At 40.2% G+C, this 17,263-nt stretch overlaps 1 protein-coding gene across 1 annotated transcript; it reads right to left on the bottom strand.

Annotated features, from left to right (window-relative positions):
• Positions 1-12,189: 12,189 nt before the first annotated feature.
• LOC126191039 (allergen Tha p 1-like) lies at positions 12,190-16,045 on the bottom strand. Its single transcript, XM_049931748.1, has 2 exons — positions 15,804-16,045; positions 12,190-12,483 (listed from the first exon to the last, which is right to left on the bottom strand). The coding sequence occupies exons 1-2, from the start codon at positions 15,982-15,984 to the stop codon at positions 12,293-12,295; spliced, it is 372 nt and encodes a 123-aa protein (XP_049787705.1). The 5' UTR covers positions 15,985-16,045; the 3' UTR covers positions 12,190-12,292.
• Positions 16,046-17,263: the final 1,218 nt, after the last annotated feature.

Genomic DNA, 17,263 nt, shown 5'->3' with positions numbered 1-17,263 from the left:
TGGCTTTGAGGGATGAATTAGTGAAGGCGGCAGAGGATCAATTAGGTAAAAAGACGAGGGCTGGTAGAAACCCTTGGGTAATAGAAGATACATTGAAATTAAACGATGAAACGAGAAAATATAAAAATGCAGTAATTCAAGCAGGCAAAAAGGAATACAAACGTCTTAAAAATGAGATCGATAGAAAGTGCAAAATGGCTAGGCAGGGATGGCTAGGGTCAAATGTAACGATGTAAACGCATATCTCACTAGGGGTGAGACAGATACTGCCTACAGGAAAATTAAAGAGATCTTTGAGGGAAAGAGAACGACATGTATGAAGATCAAGAACTCAGATGGAAACCCAGTTCTAAGCAAAGAAGGAAAAGCAGAAAGCTGGAAAGAGTATATAGAAGGTCAATACAAGGGCGATGTACTTGAGGACAATATTATGGAAATGGAAGATGATATAGATGAAGATGAAATGGGAGATATGATACTGCGTGAAGAGTTTGACAGAGCACTGAATGACCTAAGTTGAAACAAGGACCCGGGAGTTGACAACATTCCATTAGAAATACTGACAGCCTTGGGAGAGCCATCCTTGACAAAACTCTACCATCTGGTGAGCAAGATGTATGAAACAGGCGAAATACCCTCCGACTTCAAGAATAATATAATAATTCCAATGCCAAAGAAAGAAGTTATTGACAGAAGTGAAAATTACTGAGCTATTAATTTAATAAGTCACGGCTGAAAAATACTAACACGAATTCTTTACCGACGAGTGGAAAAACTGCTAGAAGCCGACCTCAGGGAAGATCAGTTGATTCCGTAGAAATGCTGGAACACGTGATCCAACACTGACTCTACGACTTGTCTAAGAAGACAGATTAAGAAAAGGCAAACCTACGTTTCTAGCATTTGTAGATTTAGAGTAAGCTTTTGATAATGTTGACTGGAATACTCTCTTTTAAATTCTGAATGTGCAGGGGTAAAATACAGGTAGTGAAAAGCTAGTTACAATTTGTACAGAGACCAGATGGCAGTTAGTCGAGGGGCATGAATGGGAAGGTAGTGAGACAGGGCTGTAGCCTATCCCCGAGGTTATTCAATCTTTATTCTGAGCAAGCAGTAAAGGAAACAAAACAAAAATTCGGAGTAGGAATTAAAATCCATGGAGGAGAAATAAAAACCCTCAGGTTTGCCGACGACATTGTAACTCTGTCAAAGACAGCAAAGGACCTGGAAGAGCAGTTGAACGGAATGGATAGTGTCTTGAAAGGAGGATATAAGACAAACATCAACAAAAGCAAAACGAGGAGAATGGAATGTAGTTACATTAAATCGGGTGATTCTGAGGGAGTTAGATTAGGAAATGAGACACTTAAAGTAGTAAATGAGTTTTGCTATTTGGGGAGCAAATTAACTGATGTTGGTCGAAGTGGAGAGGATATAAAATGAAGACTGGCAATGGCAAGGAAAGCGTTTTTGAAGGAGAGAAATTCGTTAACATCGAGTATAGATTTAAGTGTCAAGAAGTCGTTTCTGAAAGTATTTGTATGGAGTGTAGCCATGCATGGAAGTGAAACATGGACGATAAACAGTTCGGACAAGAAGAGAATAGAAGCTTTCGAAATGTGGTGCTACAGAAGAATGCTGAAGATTAGATGGATAGATCACATAACTAATGAGGAGGTATTGAATAGGATTGGGGAGATGAGAAATTTGTGGCACAACTTGACTAGAAGATGGGATGGGTTGGTAGGACATTTTCTGAGGCATCAAGGGATCACCAATTTAGTATTGGAGGGTAGCGTGGAGGGTAACACTCGTAGAGGGAGACCAAGAGATGAATACACTAAGCAGATTCCAAAAGATGTAGGTTGCAGTAGGTACTGGGAGATGAAACTTGCACAGGATAGAGTAGCATGGAGGACTGCATTAAACCAGTCTCTGAACTGAAGACCACAACAACAACAACAACAACAACAACTTACAATGACACATGAACTAATGCGGATATCAAAGGCGGGTCTTCGCACGTGTAATCATCCGTCTTTTCCAGTTAATGAGCATACTGACTTTGCAGTGACACATAAGGTTGAATATTTATTAGTTTTGGGTTAAGCTTTAATTTTGCACTGGACATGAAAAGCGGTCATGAGAAACAAGCAGCCGTTGAGCTGCCCAGCGAAAGGGTTTTCCCGGTTACGCGGTCACCTTAGCGGCCGGTGGAAGTCCAAAGAAAACCTCTTCTGTGGAGCATAGTGTGAGACCGGGCCTCCATGTGCTCCTGTCAAGGTGATTTCGGCGTCAACACGAATACGATGCGGGCATAGTCGCCGCCTGTGCGTCCCCTGTACCGTGTTGTGATTCAATGAAGTGTCTTTTTCCTTTACAACAGGCTGTCGTGTTAGAAACGGAATTTACTAGTAATGGTTGGAGGCGTCCACAATTCATGGCATCACGACGTCCTGCACGGCAGAGAGCTTCGAGACGATGACAGAGGAAACGTCCTACTAAGAGATGCGGATTAAGCTAGCGGTCACTGCCTGGATGGTTGACACGCGATCTGCAAAGCGCTCGTAGGTCTTCGATTGTTGGCGATGTCCGCCGTCAGTGGTGTCCCGCGAGGCGAGAGCTCGGAGGCGATATCAGAGGTAACTTTTGTGGTTCAAAGATTTACTTGGTGATGGGCAACGGGTTAGTCACACTATCGGTCTCGTGCTCCTCGGTCTTCAGTTGTTGGTTTTGGGTCACCGTCAGTGCAAAGACAGTGATTTGTTCGGCGAAGGAAGCTCAGTATTGAGGGGCCGAAGGGTCCGCACTTGGCCACGGAGTGACTCCGAATGTACAGAGGCGACGTAAAATACAGCTGGGTTGCGGAAGGATACAGGGACCAGCACCTGGAGACATGCGACTGGTGGCAACGCTTTTGCCACCCGGATGTCCGTGACTGCTGAAGACTGTAGGGAAAAGTTTTTGAGTTCATCGGATGGTTTTCCGGCGATCGCCAGCGTCCATGTAACGAGCGAGCGAGTTAAGAATTATGCCACCCACACTACGCAACTGTTTGAGGGGTAGCAGGATTCCAGGCGCTAGCCGTACAAAACATACTGTGTAACGTTTACTATTCTTATCCCAGTTAAATTTAATGTAGTAAATTAGATAGGAAGCCGCTTCTTTTTTTTAAAAAAAACCTCTTTTTTCCCTAAGTCATATTAAAATAGTAGCTGCTCTTATTTTCCCATTCGTAGCTTAATATTTACTTGATTACGTTGGCATTTTTCATAAAGATATTACCGCGTTGGGTGGCCGCGCGGTCTAGGGGCGCCTTGCCATGACCCGCACGGCTGCGCCCGTCGGAGGTTAGGGTCCTACCTCGGGCATGGGTTAGTGTGTTGTCCTTAGTGTAAGTTAGTTTAAGTTAGATTAAGTAGTGTGTGAGCTTAGGGACCGACGACCTCAGCAGTTTGGTCCCATAAGACCTTACCAAAAATTTCCAATTTCCATAAAGATATATACCTATGTTTTGAAATACAATGTTTCCAGTATAAATATCCTTTTTAAATAGGAGGAGACAACAATAGCCTATAGGAATGTTACAGCTTTGAACTCTGCCGTTAGCTGTAAATACATTATCAATTTATTGGAAACCGGTTTCGACGACACACTTTGTCATCATCAAGCCCTAAAAGTAATATGAAAACAGCTACATTAGAAACAGCGTGACTTCAAAAGCAAAACAATAAAACAACGGCTGTAATCATCATGTTATACTGCTACGCACGTGGTCACCTACGGCAAAACTCAATCATTGCACAGACAATGTGATGTGGATGTATCACAGAAACCGCTGACATAATGGACACTAATATATATCACGAGAAACGAAATAATTAACAATACCTGTTCATATTTTCTTAGGACTACTACGTCTGTCCACAAAGTAATCATTATGTTACTTATTGTATGCGTTGTCAGGTTGCGGGAATGATCTGAAGATACGAATGATTGCGTGACACACACTGCCTACTCGAGTCACAGAAATATACAACCAACAGCCAGCTATACCACGTTCTTTTGGCAAGATATTTCAAAGTAGCATGGCAATCAATTTATGTAAAGTAGTCAAAACTTATAATGGCAACATTCATGCTAAGCTCCTATCGTCTTCTCCAGAACTAGAAGTAACGCAACTATGTCGGCATTACATAGCTGCTATGTGCAGTGGATTTTGAACGAGGATTTTTGGACGCTAACTGGAAACTGCATAAAATAATTGCAAAATCTTAAGGTTTTCAGGTTCACATTTGCTTTAACGATCACTATTTTGGAAATAAAATGATCCCACTTACATTATTCTCTAAAGGTTCGTAATACAAGATTGCATAGAGAAATCGATTACCTGCTTATACCCAAAAATTGCATGCACGCTAGATTCGTCCCTGTGTGATTTACTTACTTGCAATTTCAAAAGGTTCATTCAAAATGTTAATACGCTTTTAAGAGTAATCTCCATTACTTGCCTGATTATATTATTCTTGAAAAATCAAGTTTTTCAACATCGCTAGAAATTGTTTTTACTACTGCAGCTGGTTTCGACAGATTTACGCTCTCATCATCGGATCCGGCAGCATAGATATATCGAGACCGGCTGTAGAAATAAAAAGAATTGCTAGCCGTATTAGCAGACTTGATTCTCAAAGAATAATATATTTTTCAGATGGGCCGCAACGACTGACAAAGTGTCAGATGTGTATAGCTGGTCAGACAAATTTAGACTTACTTGTTGGTGTTGTAAGTAGGCTCTTTACGTTTTTATGTTGGTAACGCCACTTAGCGCTCTGTATGAACATTACTGACTGTGCTGCGTGCAGTCTTTGGCTGGTTGGATTCATTGTTGGAATATTCGCTTGTGTAGTGTCGGGCAATTAGATGTGAACAGCGAGTAGCGTTGGGCAGTTGGAGGTGAGCTGCCAGCAGTGGTGGATGTGGAGAGAGAGATGCCAGAGTTTTAAGAGGTTGCTATAAACGGACGATCTGGGCGTCTGACCGCCATAAAAAGGAAATTTGTAAAGATGGATGTCATGAATTGATATATATATATATATATATATATATATATATATATATATATATATATATATATATATATTTGTTCTCTATCACAATCTTTCATTTGGTAACTGTGCCTATCAGTAGTTAGTGCCATTAGTAATTAGAATCTTTTATTTGGCTGGCAGTATTGGCGCCCGCTGTATTGCAGTAGTTGCAGTAACGAAGATTTTTGTGAGGTAAGTGATTCATGAAAGGTATAGGTTATTGTTAGTCAGGGCCATTCTTTTGTAGGGATTATTGGACGTCAGATTGCGACTTGTTATTTTAAGTATATGGATAAGAGAATTCGGAGAGTTTTGTCTATTTGTCAACATTGTCAAAAATCTAAACCATCTACCATCTCACATAGTGCTCCGTTGTTTCCTATCATTCCTTCTAAATTAAAAGAATTTGCTGCTGTTGATCTCTTGGGTCCCCTTGTCAGAATATCGAATGGATTTTCGTACGTTCCAGTAGCTGTTGAACTTACTTCAAATCTTTTTTCTCTCACTCCGGTACGCAAAGCCACTGGACGGTCTGTATCCAACGCCTTTGTTAAAAATTTCTTACGTGAAGCTGGACATGTTGCTAAAGTCATTTCAGATAACGGACCGCAGTTGAGTTCTGCTGTTTGGTCACGCATGCTTTGTAATCATAAAATCAAACCTGTTTTTATTTCATTGTACTCACCACATTATAACCCGTCTGAACAGGTTATGAAAGAAATCAATAAACTTTGCAGACTTTATTGTCACAGAAAGCATCTGTATTGGGACAGATATTTACCCTTATTTCAAAACGTGCTGAATGAAATGCCTCATGACTCCACTGCTTTAGCACCTATTCTTGTACTGATGAATGAATAACCACCAAACAGAATCAGAGAGCTTGTACCTTTTCCGAATACAAATAAACTTCGATACAAAGACATAATTGGCTATTAAATATATAAATTCTGCGGCAGACAAAAGGGGAAAACTACATGGTAACGCAAATGCAAAGAAACTGTATTTTGGTCAGAAAGATCTCAAAAAGGCTCATTCATTGTCACATAAGAAGAAACACTTGCGTTACAAATTCTTTCTGATTTACAATGGACCTTACAGAATCCGGCATATACCACATGATAATTGGGTTGAAGTTGAAACTCTGCGTACTAGAAAGAGTAAAGGTTTACACAACATTTCACATGTAAAATCGTTTATTGAGAGATAATTCGCTTTCTCAATTAGTCATTGCTATAAGATTTCTACTTCATGTTACTAGTACACTTTGTCACACTTAGAAAGTGTTAACATGCAACATTGTTTTGAAGTTAACTATCCAGTCAAGAACCTAGGGAACTTATTTAGACAGTAATTACGAATGCATTGTTATAGTGAATAGACGACCCAGAGTTATTGTGTCTACATTCTTTCTTGTTAGTTGCACGACTGTGTAACGACTATAAAGCTTACATACCTAGACCATATACCGCTAATGAGATTTTAATGCAACATTTTGGTTTACTTGAAAATACATGCAGGTTTTAAAGTACTTTCTGGGAGATTACAGATGACTTAGTGTTTGGTTTGTTTGACAGCGATTATATCACATCGCTATTAATGAGTGACACAATTTACATCGTTGCTTTTGTGCAGTATCTGTTTTATATCTGCACAGTTTTTCTGTATTATACTGGAAAGTAAGACTTGTTTTAGTAGTAACTTTTAAGGTATAGTTACAATGAGACAGCCTTTTCCATAGCACAACAATACGTTACACTATAGTACTTTCTAGATCATGGCAATAAGCGAAATAACTACGATATCTATACGCATAACTTTTCACTTTTGTTTATGACGAGTTAAGTACTTTGACTTCTGCAGAACTTTTCTTACAGAGGACGATAACTAGATACTTTTCTCATTTTTATCGTCAAGTAATGACAGAAATTATCTTACAGCAAGACGCACAGTATAGCGCTACAGGAAACGCATCTGAGTGATTAAATTATTGTACTTGGAACATTTGTAGAAAGATTCTTGAATTACAAAGACACAAAGAAGGTTTTCGGTGAGACGTTTCATTCCGTTGCTGTTATCTGCAGCACGTGAGGGTATAATCACATTAACCCTCAGGGGGTACACGCCTACTTGTGTAGTAAACGTGAGGCAAGCGCTAGGAGCCCTAGGTAATGTGGTATTTACTTATACAACTTTACACATTGGTACCATATTTCTCTAACACAGAATTACACAGCTATCTGATCATTTAACTGAGAGAGACAAACTTTTCTTTTTTACTATGTCACAGAGAGATGTTTATACAGTTACAAAGTTGGATAACTTCACACTTATGAAATTGCATTTTGTTTGTACTTTGTGAACTGTTCATGTTTTTTCGGAACCATTGTGCTTCTATGAGAGCTTTTAATGTTGTATTTGGTATGGGATCATGATTTTTGGAGTACGTTTGAGGTAGATGGCTTTACTGAAACGAGCAGAGAGCATTTTTTTTTAAATTATTGAAACAGGCTGCGACAATTTTGAGATGTGGTTGATCTGTTATGATGATCTTGTAACGACAACGATGTGTATTATGATGGTGAGATTTGTTTATGATCAACAAGATGATGCTATACGAGGAATGTTATTATGTGTAATAAGGTAAGGAATAATGAGTAGTGGTTAGGGACTCTGATTTGTGAAATGGATGTTGGAAACCAAGAATGGTACTTTAAGAGTTATGACATGTGTGTACATGCATGAATGTGAGTATCACAGCATTGCTATTCATGAGATTTCGTTTCTACACATTTCTACTGTAATTTTTCGACGTGTGAAATATTTTTTTTACGTGACTGTCACTGTAGCGGAAACTACTGTGGTAAATATTTCGGTAAGGAGTTTAAGTGACCTTGCCATAATGCGCTGTATTCACCCAGCTGTGCGACAGTCACCTGGAAAAAAGTCATTGGAGAAAAAAGAGGGCATTAACCTCGCTATTGACATTTCTTTGTAAAAAGCACCGCAAATACGACACGCTCATACTTGAAGACATATAATTACAATTAATCTACCAGGAACTTTGGTATCAGCACACACTCCACTGTAGCGTGAAAATTTCATTCTACAAACATCCCCCAGGCTGTGGGTAAGCCATGTCTCCGCAACATCCTTTCTTCCAGGGGTGCTAGTTCTGCAAGATTCGCAGGAGAGCTTTTGTGAAGTTTGGAAGGTAGGAGACGAGGTACTGGCGGAATTGAAATTGTGATGACAGGGCCTGAATTGTGCTTGGGTAGCTCAGATGGTAGAGCACTTGCCTGCCAAAGGCAAAGGTCCAGATTTCGAGTCTCGGTCTGGCACACAGTTTTCATCTGTCAGGAAGTTTCATATCAGTGCACACTCCACTGAAGATTGAAAATCTCATTCTAGAAACATATAATAACACTTTGGAGCTCATAATTGCTGATATTTACTGAAATGCCATACAGCTAGTGTATGACGTTTCATGCTTGGGTTTATAACAACTTTCATAAAAAAAAGGGGGGCGAGCACAAATAAACATTTCCCTTCACAGGAACTGCATACATTATTTTTTCTACAGCTTGGTAACTTGTTTGGTAGAGTAAGTTATTGTGATGCATCACTCTAGTGTTAAGATGTGACATAGGTATTAGATATTTCCTATCTTAACTGTAGTATTTTTTCTGCTTCAGTTTTTTCATGTTTAGATATAAGTTATTGCATTTGCTGCTGCTGTTTGTCAAGCATGGTCCTACTGAATTTTACGTTATATTAAGCTAGTTTTAATACTGATTTATTTTTCTTGTTGCTGCAAATCCGCTCATATTAGTTGTAATGTTGCATTTGCTCTGCTAATTTAGAAATACTGCTGCTTGCTTTCCAAATTCGCATTTTTTTTGTCATTGCTGTTTGTGTTAATTGTTTTGTGCTGCTGCATTGCCTTGTCCCTTAGTTTATGCATCTGAGCTCAGTAGATTTAAGTTAGCTTAAGAGGGGTAGGCTATACAAGAGAATGAGTGGAGATGAATTGGATGATATGCATTGAGAAGCTATAAGAAAAAAAAGTTTGGCAAGAAAAGTAGTGTACAATGAAGAATAATTATTTTGAAAGAGGATATGAATAAAAAACAGAAGCACAGATAGTGTTTTTTTTTTGCACGAACAAATGTTAACATAAGAGAAAAGATCTGTGGAATGAAGTTTTGAGTTGGACTACAGTACCAAATGTCACATTGAATACAAACCCTGTCCTGTCATTTTGTGTTATTCCACTATGTGTTTGTGTACCCTTGTGTAATTGTGTTCATCCTGTATTTATGTGTTTATTTGATAAGAGTTATGTTTTAGAATTTTTCTAATACTAAGCTACATTCACTGTGATGGGGAATACTGTTAAACCTCAAATATAGTTTGCATTAATAATAAGTTATTTACTTTGTAAAGGTGTTTACACATTATTAATTCTGTTCTGTTTGAATTCTCATATGTGAATTTGATGTTTCAAAAGTTATTCTGATCTTTATGTATGTATTTATATCATAATTCATGTAACACTGATTTATATGTTTATTTTTATTCTTTTGTAAAGCCTGTATTACTACTAATGTTATCTGTACTGTTATGTTCTTTAATGATGTATTTTGTGCCTTTGTAATTGTATTCTCAAGTAAAAAATTGTAATTAACACCAGTTCATTATATTAAGTAACTTGTAGGGATTCATTACAGTGCACACATTTCTGTTGGTCATAGTATATGCACAATATGTGAGGAAAAAAAAGGACTGTTAGCGCTCACACCTGTGTTGATAATTCAGCATGGGACTGGTTAACAGCATTGTTGGTTCTAATGACATTTCAAAAATTTTTTGTGAGTGCACAAGTGGTGGTTTATGGACTTGCTATGTTATCCGCAAGACACTTCGATGGTGATTGTGCAGCCGCACAGTCGTAACAGATGGCTCCTGGCCATCTCTACAAGGACTACAGTGGGTTTGCACCTTTGGTGGCCCACCAATACCATTATCTCTACAAGGACTGCAGTGGGTCTACAACTCTGGTGGCAAACCAATACCATAATCTCTACCAGGACTACAGTGGGTCTGCTCTGTGATGACCTACCTACCAATATTCTTCAAAACTTCGACTGATTCTGCTGTGGATTTGCTCTGTTGTGGCCCATTATCTGTCTGCATGTCAAGAGTCAGCACTGTCCTTCCGTTGGAAGGACCGCACTACTTCAAGACTGAATGGAAATCCACTACTTCCGTATGCATTTTCTTTTACTGCTCAGACTTTGACAAAAAAAACAACTGCAATTACTACTGTGATGAATGATTAAGCCTGTCTTTATGGACTGTGAGAAAATTTTGGCTTTTGACCAACATTGTTTCGACTAGTGTGTGCTTTTGATATATTTGTTGTCTTTAATATAAAAAAATTTTAGCAGATAACTATTGGGCACTGCCCAAAATAATTTGTAAAAGTTTTTGTGGGTTTGCATGGGGGCTATGTAAGTAGGCTATTTAGGTTGTTATGTTTGTAACGCCATGTAGCGTTCTGTATGGAAATCACTGACTGTGCTGTGTGCAGTCTGTGGCTGGTTGGCATTGTTGGAATATTCGCTAGTATAGTGTTGGGCAGCAGTTGGATGTGAACAGCGTGTAGCGTTGTGCAGTTGCAAGTGAGCCGCCAGCAGTGGTGGATATGGGGAGAGAGAAGCCAGAGTTTTGAGAGCGGACGTTATGGACGTGTGTCCCTCAGGGAAAGGAAATTTGTAAGAATGGAACTGATATACATATATTATGACTCCTGCACACTATTAAGGTAAATACATTATTTGATCCCTATCAAAAACTTTCATTTGCGAACTATGCCTATCAGTAGTTAGTGCCTTCAGTAGTTACAATCTCTTATCTAGTTGGCAGTATTGGTGCTCGAAGTATTGCAGTAGTTCGAGTAACGAAGATTTTTGTGAGGTAAGTGATTCATGAAAGGTAGAGGTTATTGTTAGTCAGGGCCATTCTTTTGTAGGAATTATTGAAAGTCGATTGCGTTGCGCTAAAATATTGTGTGTCAGTTTAGTGATGATCAGAATAAGTAAAGAGAAAATTGTCTGAGTACGTTGAGTTTTGCTCAGCTGTTCGTAAATCAAATAATCTAGGAGGTTTACCAGCACAGTAATGCACAATTTTTCCAAGGGGACGGTCTCTAGACTTACACGCTACTGAGACTAACCTATGCTAAGTACAGCACACACACCTATGCCCGAGGGAGGACTCGAATCTCCGGCGGGATGGTCCACGCAGTCAGTGCCTCTAACCACACGGCCATTCCGCACGGCTCCTTTCGTAAACATAACGTTTCTTTCCCCCTAGAAACAAACACACATGTGCGGAGTTCACTCCATCATACTGGACAGCAAAAGCCTCCGTTTTCTGTCATTTCTCGTTCTTTCTCTTTTCGTTTCTCAGTAAGTCACAGAAACCTTTCTCCACTCTTTGGTACCTATACTTCCATCATATCCCCAATTCACCTCCTCTCCCACCCTTCTTTGACGTCAATCTCTCTTTGAATTTACCTGATTGTGATATGTACAGTATTTGTTTGTTAATCTTTCATGAACCACTATAACTCAAACTTGTTTACCGCAGCTATCACTGTATTCCACTTTGCCGGCCGGTGTGGCCGAGCGGTTCTAGGCGCTACAGTCTGGAGCCGCGCGACCGCTACGGTCGCAGGTTCGAATCCTGCCTCGGGCATGGATGTGTGTGATGTCCTTAAGTTAGTTAGGTTTAAGTAGTTCTAAGTTCTAGGGGACGTATGACCTCAGCAGTTGAGTCCCATAGTGCTCAGAGCCATTTGAACCATTTGTATTCCACTTTTCATTTTATAATTCCTGTATATGTTGTATCCAGATTTAGTAGAAAGTCTTTTATAATATCTGTATTGTTATGTGAAACATTTTTTAAAACTATCCCTGGGTATATAAATGACTGAAATATACGTTAGCATTCTGGGATTATAAGTTTCGTCGTGTTTCTTTCAAAGTAAGCGTACTCGATTATTTGGTTTCTTCTTAATGTGGAATTCAAAAACAGGTTCTCCACTGTTTATTAGTTATTTATTAATGAAGATGAACATATGGCAATGGAAAAAATTGATTACATGAGATATTGATTTGCAGATATCACAGTGGCGGATGTTAGGCGGAGACCCTCTTGAGCTCCTCGCCGTACTTCTGCCTGTAGGTGCCGGTGGGGTCGTACTTGCTCTCCAGCGGCGTCCACAGGTCGGGCTTCTCCTTGATGAGGAACCTGATCACCTTCTCGGCGCCAGCCTTCTGCTTCTCGTTGCACTTGGCGCACTCGTTGGTCAGCGCATCAGGAACGGCGACTGTTAACAGACAGGTTCCACAATCAGAAAAGTGAAGAGATAAAATATACTTGTTCTGAAAATACTTAATAATTGAATTTTGTGCGACTCCAAGTATTTCGTTTTGAATCTGCATCATCGGTCCGTGTTTCAAGTTGGCCCCACATGGTTCAGTGGTGGCCATCCTTGGCTTCCACATAGAAGAGTAATGGAAATTTATTTGCTTTGTTTTACTGCAGATATGTATATCCTTCTGCATGTTTTCTTACCTTTCATTAGCGCACGAAAAATGGTGATTAGGTGCATTATATCATATTGTGACCAGATAAATGTGCTAATGTGGTACCTAGAAACAAAAATCATGAATTCTCCCACAGAGGGACTTTCGGCCAGATGTAGAAAGTGTGGTGTCACCGCCAGACACCACACTTGCTAGGTGGTAGCCTTTAAATCGGCCGCGGTCCGTTAGTATACGTCGGACCCGCGTGTCGACACTATCAGTGATTGCAGACCGAGCGCCGCCACACGGCAGGTCTAGAGAGACTTCCCAGCACTCGCCCAAGTTGTTCAACCGACTTTGCTAGCGATGGTTCACTGACAAAATACGCTCCCATTTGCCGAGACGATAGTTAGCATAGCCTTCAGCTACGTCATTTGCTACGACCTATCAAGGCGCCATTACCAGTTACTATTGATGTTGTAAAACATGTACCGTCAAGAGCGATGTTTACCATTTATGGATTAAAGTTAAGTATTCCACAGCTACGTACGTTTTTTGCTAGTCTAATTTCCTTGACCTGTTCCAGACCTCACGCCAGCCTGCGTGAGCTAAAACGCGTGCCTTTCGGCTTCCTCTCATACAGGGTTGGCTCTCTTGCCAATCCACAACAGAAAGTATAAAGAATATATACTTTGTGTAGTCGTGCAGGAGGTAAAGTTGCTGCTAAAATGAATAAGAGCGGTAACATGTGACTCCAGTGTCTTCTTTATTGTCTAAGACAAAAATATGATGTGAATTTTCCATTTTTCAGACCTTTACGTTTTGCCACGTTCCACATACAGCACTGCGGAACAGCTTGTAATCAACCACTTTACTTGGGCAGTTCAGAAAATGTAGCCCGTTGGACATGGTACGCTTTGCGGTAATAAATCAACCAAGTAGGATCTGTCACACATTTTACACAAAACGAGAGTGAAAGAGAGAGAGACAGAGATAGAGTAAAAGGAAGAGTTAGTGCGAGGGAAAAGGATAGGGAAAGGGGCCAGGGACTGGGGAGAGCGAAGGGAGGAGGGAGGGAGGGTGAGAGTTACATATGAGAGTTAGATACAAACAAGAAATCACAGCAATAAAGCGCCTGTTGAGCCATGCGAGCTATGCCATTCGAATGTGCGCACATTTTAACCAGGGTGAACGGTATACCTCACGCAATCTCTCAAATGACAGTGAAATTAGCGAGATCTGTTGCCTGTTTCGTGCATCACCGACCAGATGTCCGCATAACTGTCTCCTTAAAAGTGAAATTTTATCAAAATAGAGAAGAAGAAACGAAGGTATCAGGAACGCGATGTGCATCTACGAATAGGGAACCATGTGATGGAAGGAGACGTGTAGGGTAAATTTTACAGTAGAAACGGCTATGGATTGTTAAGTAGATTATCGACATGTGGAATATAATGGATCAAGATATAGGACATGAAGGCTGGCATGGAAAGAGAACCTCTTTACAAAAAAAAAAAAAAAAAAAAAAAAAAAAAAAAAAAAAAAATAGAAAAATTAATGAAACAGTTCACAGATTTATTACCAAAGACTAACATCCCGCACTGGTGATGTAAATCCGTCACAAACAATACTACTGAGAGCCTGTGCTAACTAAAGATGGGAGTTCACTTACGGAGGAACAGAGAATATATCTAGGATATTACTGAAAAAGTTACTGTTGTTGTTAAAGGTATATTGCAAGCATATAACTATCGGGTTTTCGATTTCACCGCCCTTTAACACGACTATACAACATACTTATATGTAACAGATGTTGCAGTAGTACCGTGGGCTTCTCAAGTGTTTCCAAGAAATCAAGGTTCGAAGTTTTACAGACCGTTTCAAATCGAATACGAGACTGTCAGCCCTAGGGAGTGGTGATTTCGCAGCTGACTACACGTTTGATTGTACTGTGTTAGAGTCGATTTTGTTCCACGTTTCCTGCCAAGTAGATGTATTAAAACTAATCATGTTTCTTCGAAGAGCAATACAATAATAATGCTAATGTGAATGTAGGTGCTGTGTGGCACTGTTCGCTGGCATATCCCATGGGACGGATTCAGCCTCCTGTCGAAAAGGAGGTTCTGTCTCTATTCACACTGGTCCCTTTGAATGTGACTATGTGGGAGTTGTGTCGCATGTGTCCTTAGAGTGTGAGTGTGTGTAATAGATGCACATATTGTACTCCACCCATCTCGAATAGTACCAAGGAGGCCGGCGAGCTTAACATCCCCATCCGACAAACGGATAACCATCAACAGTGTCACATGCTCTCGTTTCAAGAGACAATGAGAAGAGCTTTCGAAAATAAACCAGATTATTGGCAAAAAATCCGATGATGAATAAATTCACGCCACCAGCCTTTCTCCCCATAAAAATCTGTATCGCCACTAGGTTTCGGACTAGCTGTATCGAATACACTGGCAGATCATTGTGCTAATGTTTGTGGTACATTTGGTGCAAGCTATAATCGGAATCCAGGTTAAAAGAAGTGAAGTCATACCAGTCTACACACGCTTCAATTAATATCCGCCATATATATGTTGCTTTTGGGGTAGCAACAGAAAGTATATATGGCCACTTCTTATGTAAAGGTGACAGCATTAGCTGCCTGCAATATTGCACACAGCTTCCTTGGGTACTAGAAGTGACGGAATTACCAGACGACTGTTGATAATCACGAATACGCTGTTCTGTCTATATACAAGGGAAGGATACGTTTACTATGTTTATGAAGAAGGAGCGTTACCAGGACCTTCCACGGCGATTGAAGAAGTGTAAATAAAAATGTTTGTTGGCAGCTTAGAAACAAATGATGCTATTCGAGGCAGTTGAGGCAGGCATGTGCACAGCTGCCTTAGCTTTATGGTATTCGATAGTCCCGTAAAACTTAGAACCTTAGAACGCTTTAGGAGTGCATCGTAGTAGACCAGAATCCGTTACATATAAGTATGTACTACAGTCGTGCGAATGCAGAAACGATGACCCATTTGATGTGCGCTTCATCTGTAAGACAGATGTAAGACAGATAACGTGTGTCAATATAGGAAGAACTACAGTGATTGCCCAGCGCTGCACTCACCCTTGAGCTCCTTCCCGTCAGGCGTGCAGGAGGCGTCGCTGTCAGAAAGGAGGCACTCGTGGTACTTCTTGAGCAGGCGGTCGTTATGCAGGATGTCGTCCAGGTCGATATTGTCGTACTTGGTGGTGTACGCACTAGCAGCTGCTACCAGACAGACCAGCAACAGAGTGTATTTCTGCATCGTGACTCTGGAAATAGGCTGCTGCTGTAGCGTCTGGGGTGTGATCTGCCGGCTTCAGTCTGCACTGCATTATATATACGTACGTTCACCGGTACACGTGACGTCAAGGCAGCGGACGCTGACCTTGACCGGTCCACGCACCGGGTCGTTTCTTTGAAGAGCCAGTCGCTCTCAAGGCTACTCGTGACCGTTCGCTGTATTCCAGTTTCCATGATGCCTTACTGGAAATTCCTTCTTCTTTTACTGTCCGTACACAAGTAAATAGTGCCTCGACCAATAACATCAAGAAAAAAATATCGCAATCAACTTAATCTAGAAAAGTTTTTAACGTGAGTTATGTTTTCTTGGGAGTGTTAGTACAGCGGTTTTTTCTGGAATTTAAGTCATCAATAAGTGCATATACGAGCTAGAAAATCTTCTTGTAGGCTCTTGTCCAAACAGAGTTTAAAAAAATGAAACTGTATGTGTGACCCGTGTGAAGTCAGTTTTAGAATCTGAAGTTTAGCCTATGAAATCTCATGCATGTCTTGTCTTACTAGAATAATCTAAGGAAAAACAGAAACAAAAATCTACAAGACATTGCCAGAAGGTCTGTTTTGCTTAGGAAAATAATCTGAGAGGCAGCTTTCTTTCGTTACATTGGTTCATGTATAGAAATCCTTCTAAATCAGTTACATCACGCGAATTGCCCGAAGAATGCAATGAGTAAACGTTGACCCTTATATTTTATTTGCTCTGAAGCAATAGCAAACGATCTCGCTGGAATTGTGTTGTTATTATCAATTTGATTCGCTAATAACCACAGACCAGGTCGGTTTACTGAATCTTTGAGAAAAATATTGTGTAAGGCAAAAGGAATACCAACAAGCAACTCTAAATTAGTCAGACCAGTTATACACATCATACACTGCGTCTGTCGTTTCGGACGATCTGGACGTTATATTATTCTTGAAGAATCAAGTTTGCAATGATCGCTAGGATTTCTTTTTATTACTATGGCCGGTCTTGACATGTCTATGCTGCTGGATTCGACGATGACAGCGTAAATATGTCGAAACCAGCCATAGCAATAGCAAGAATTGCTCACGATCTTGGCAGACTTGATTCGTCACGAATAATATAGTCAGACAATTAATGGAGATTTCTCTTAAAAGCGTACTAACATTTTGAATGAACCTCTTGAAACTACGCACACAGGAATGCTTCTAGCATGCATGCAATTTGTCGGTATAAGCAGGTAGTCAATTTCTCTATGCAATCTTATATTACACGACTTTAC

This window comes from Schistocerca cancellata, chromosome 6, assembly GCF_023864275.1.
Source record: "Schistocerca cancellata isolate TAMUIC-IGC-003103 chromosome 6, iqSchCanc2.1, whole genome shotgun sequence".
Lineage (NCBI taxonomy): Eukaryota > Metazoa > Arthropoda > Insecta > Orthoptera > Acrididae > Schistocerca > Schistocerca cancellata.
The sequence above is the reverse complement of the archived record's forward strand: the minus strand, read 5'-3'. Positions and strand labels throughout refer to the sequence as shown.

Bases quoted from the DNA above. Each gene is read 5' to 3' on its own strand.
- LOC126191039 (XM_049931748.1), bottom strand. From the start codon at position 15,984: ATGCAGAAATACACTCTGTTGCTGGTCTGTCTGGTAGCAGCTGCTAGT. The intron at 12,484-15,803 runs GTGAGTGCAGCG...GTCTGTTAACAG, and splicing joins TGACGGGAAGGAGCTCAAGG to TCGCCGTTCCTGATGCGCTG.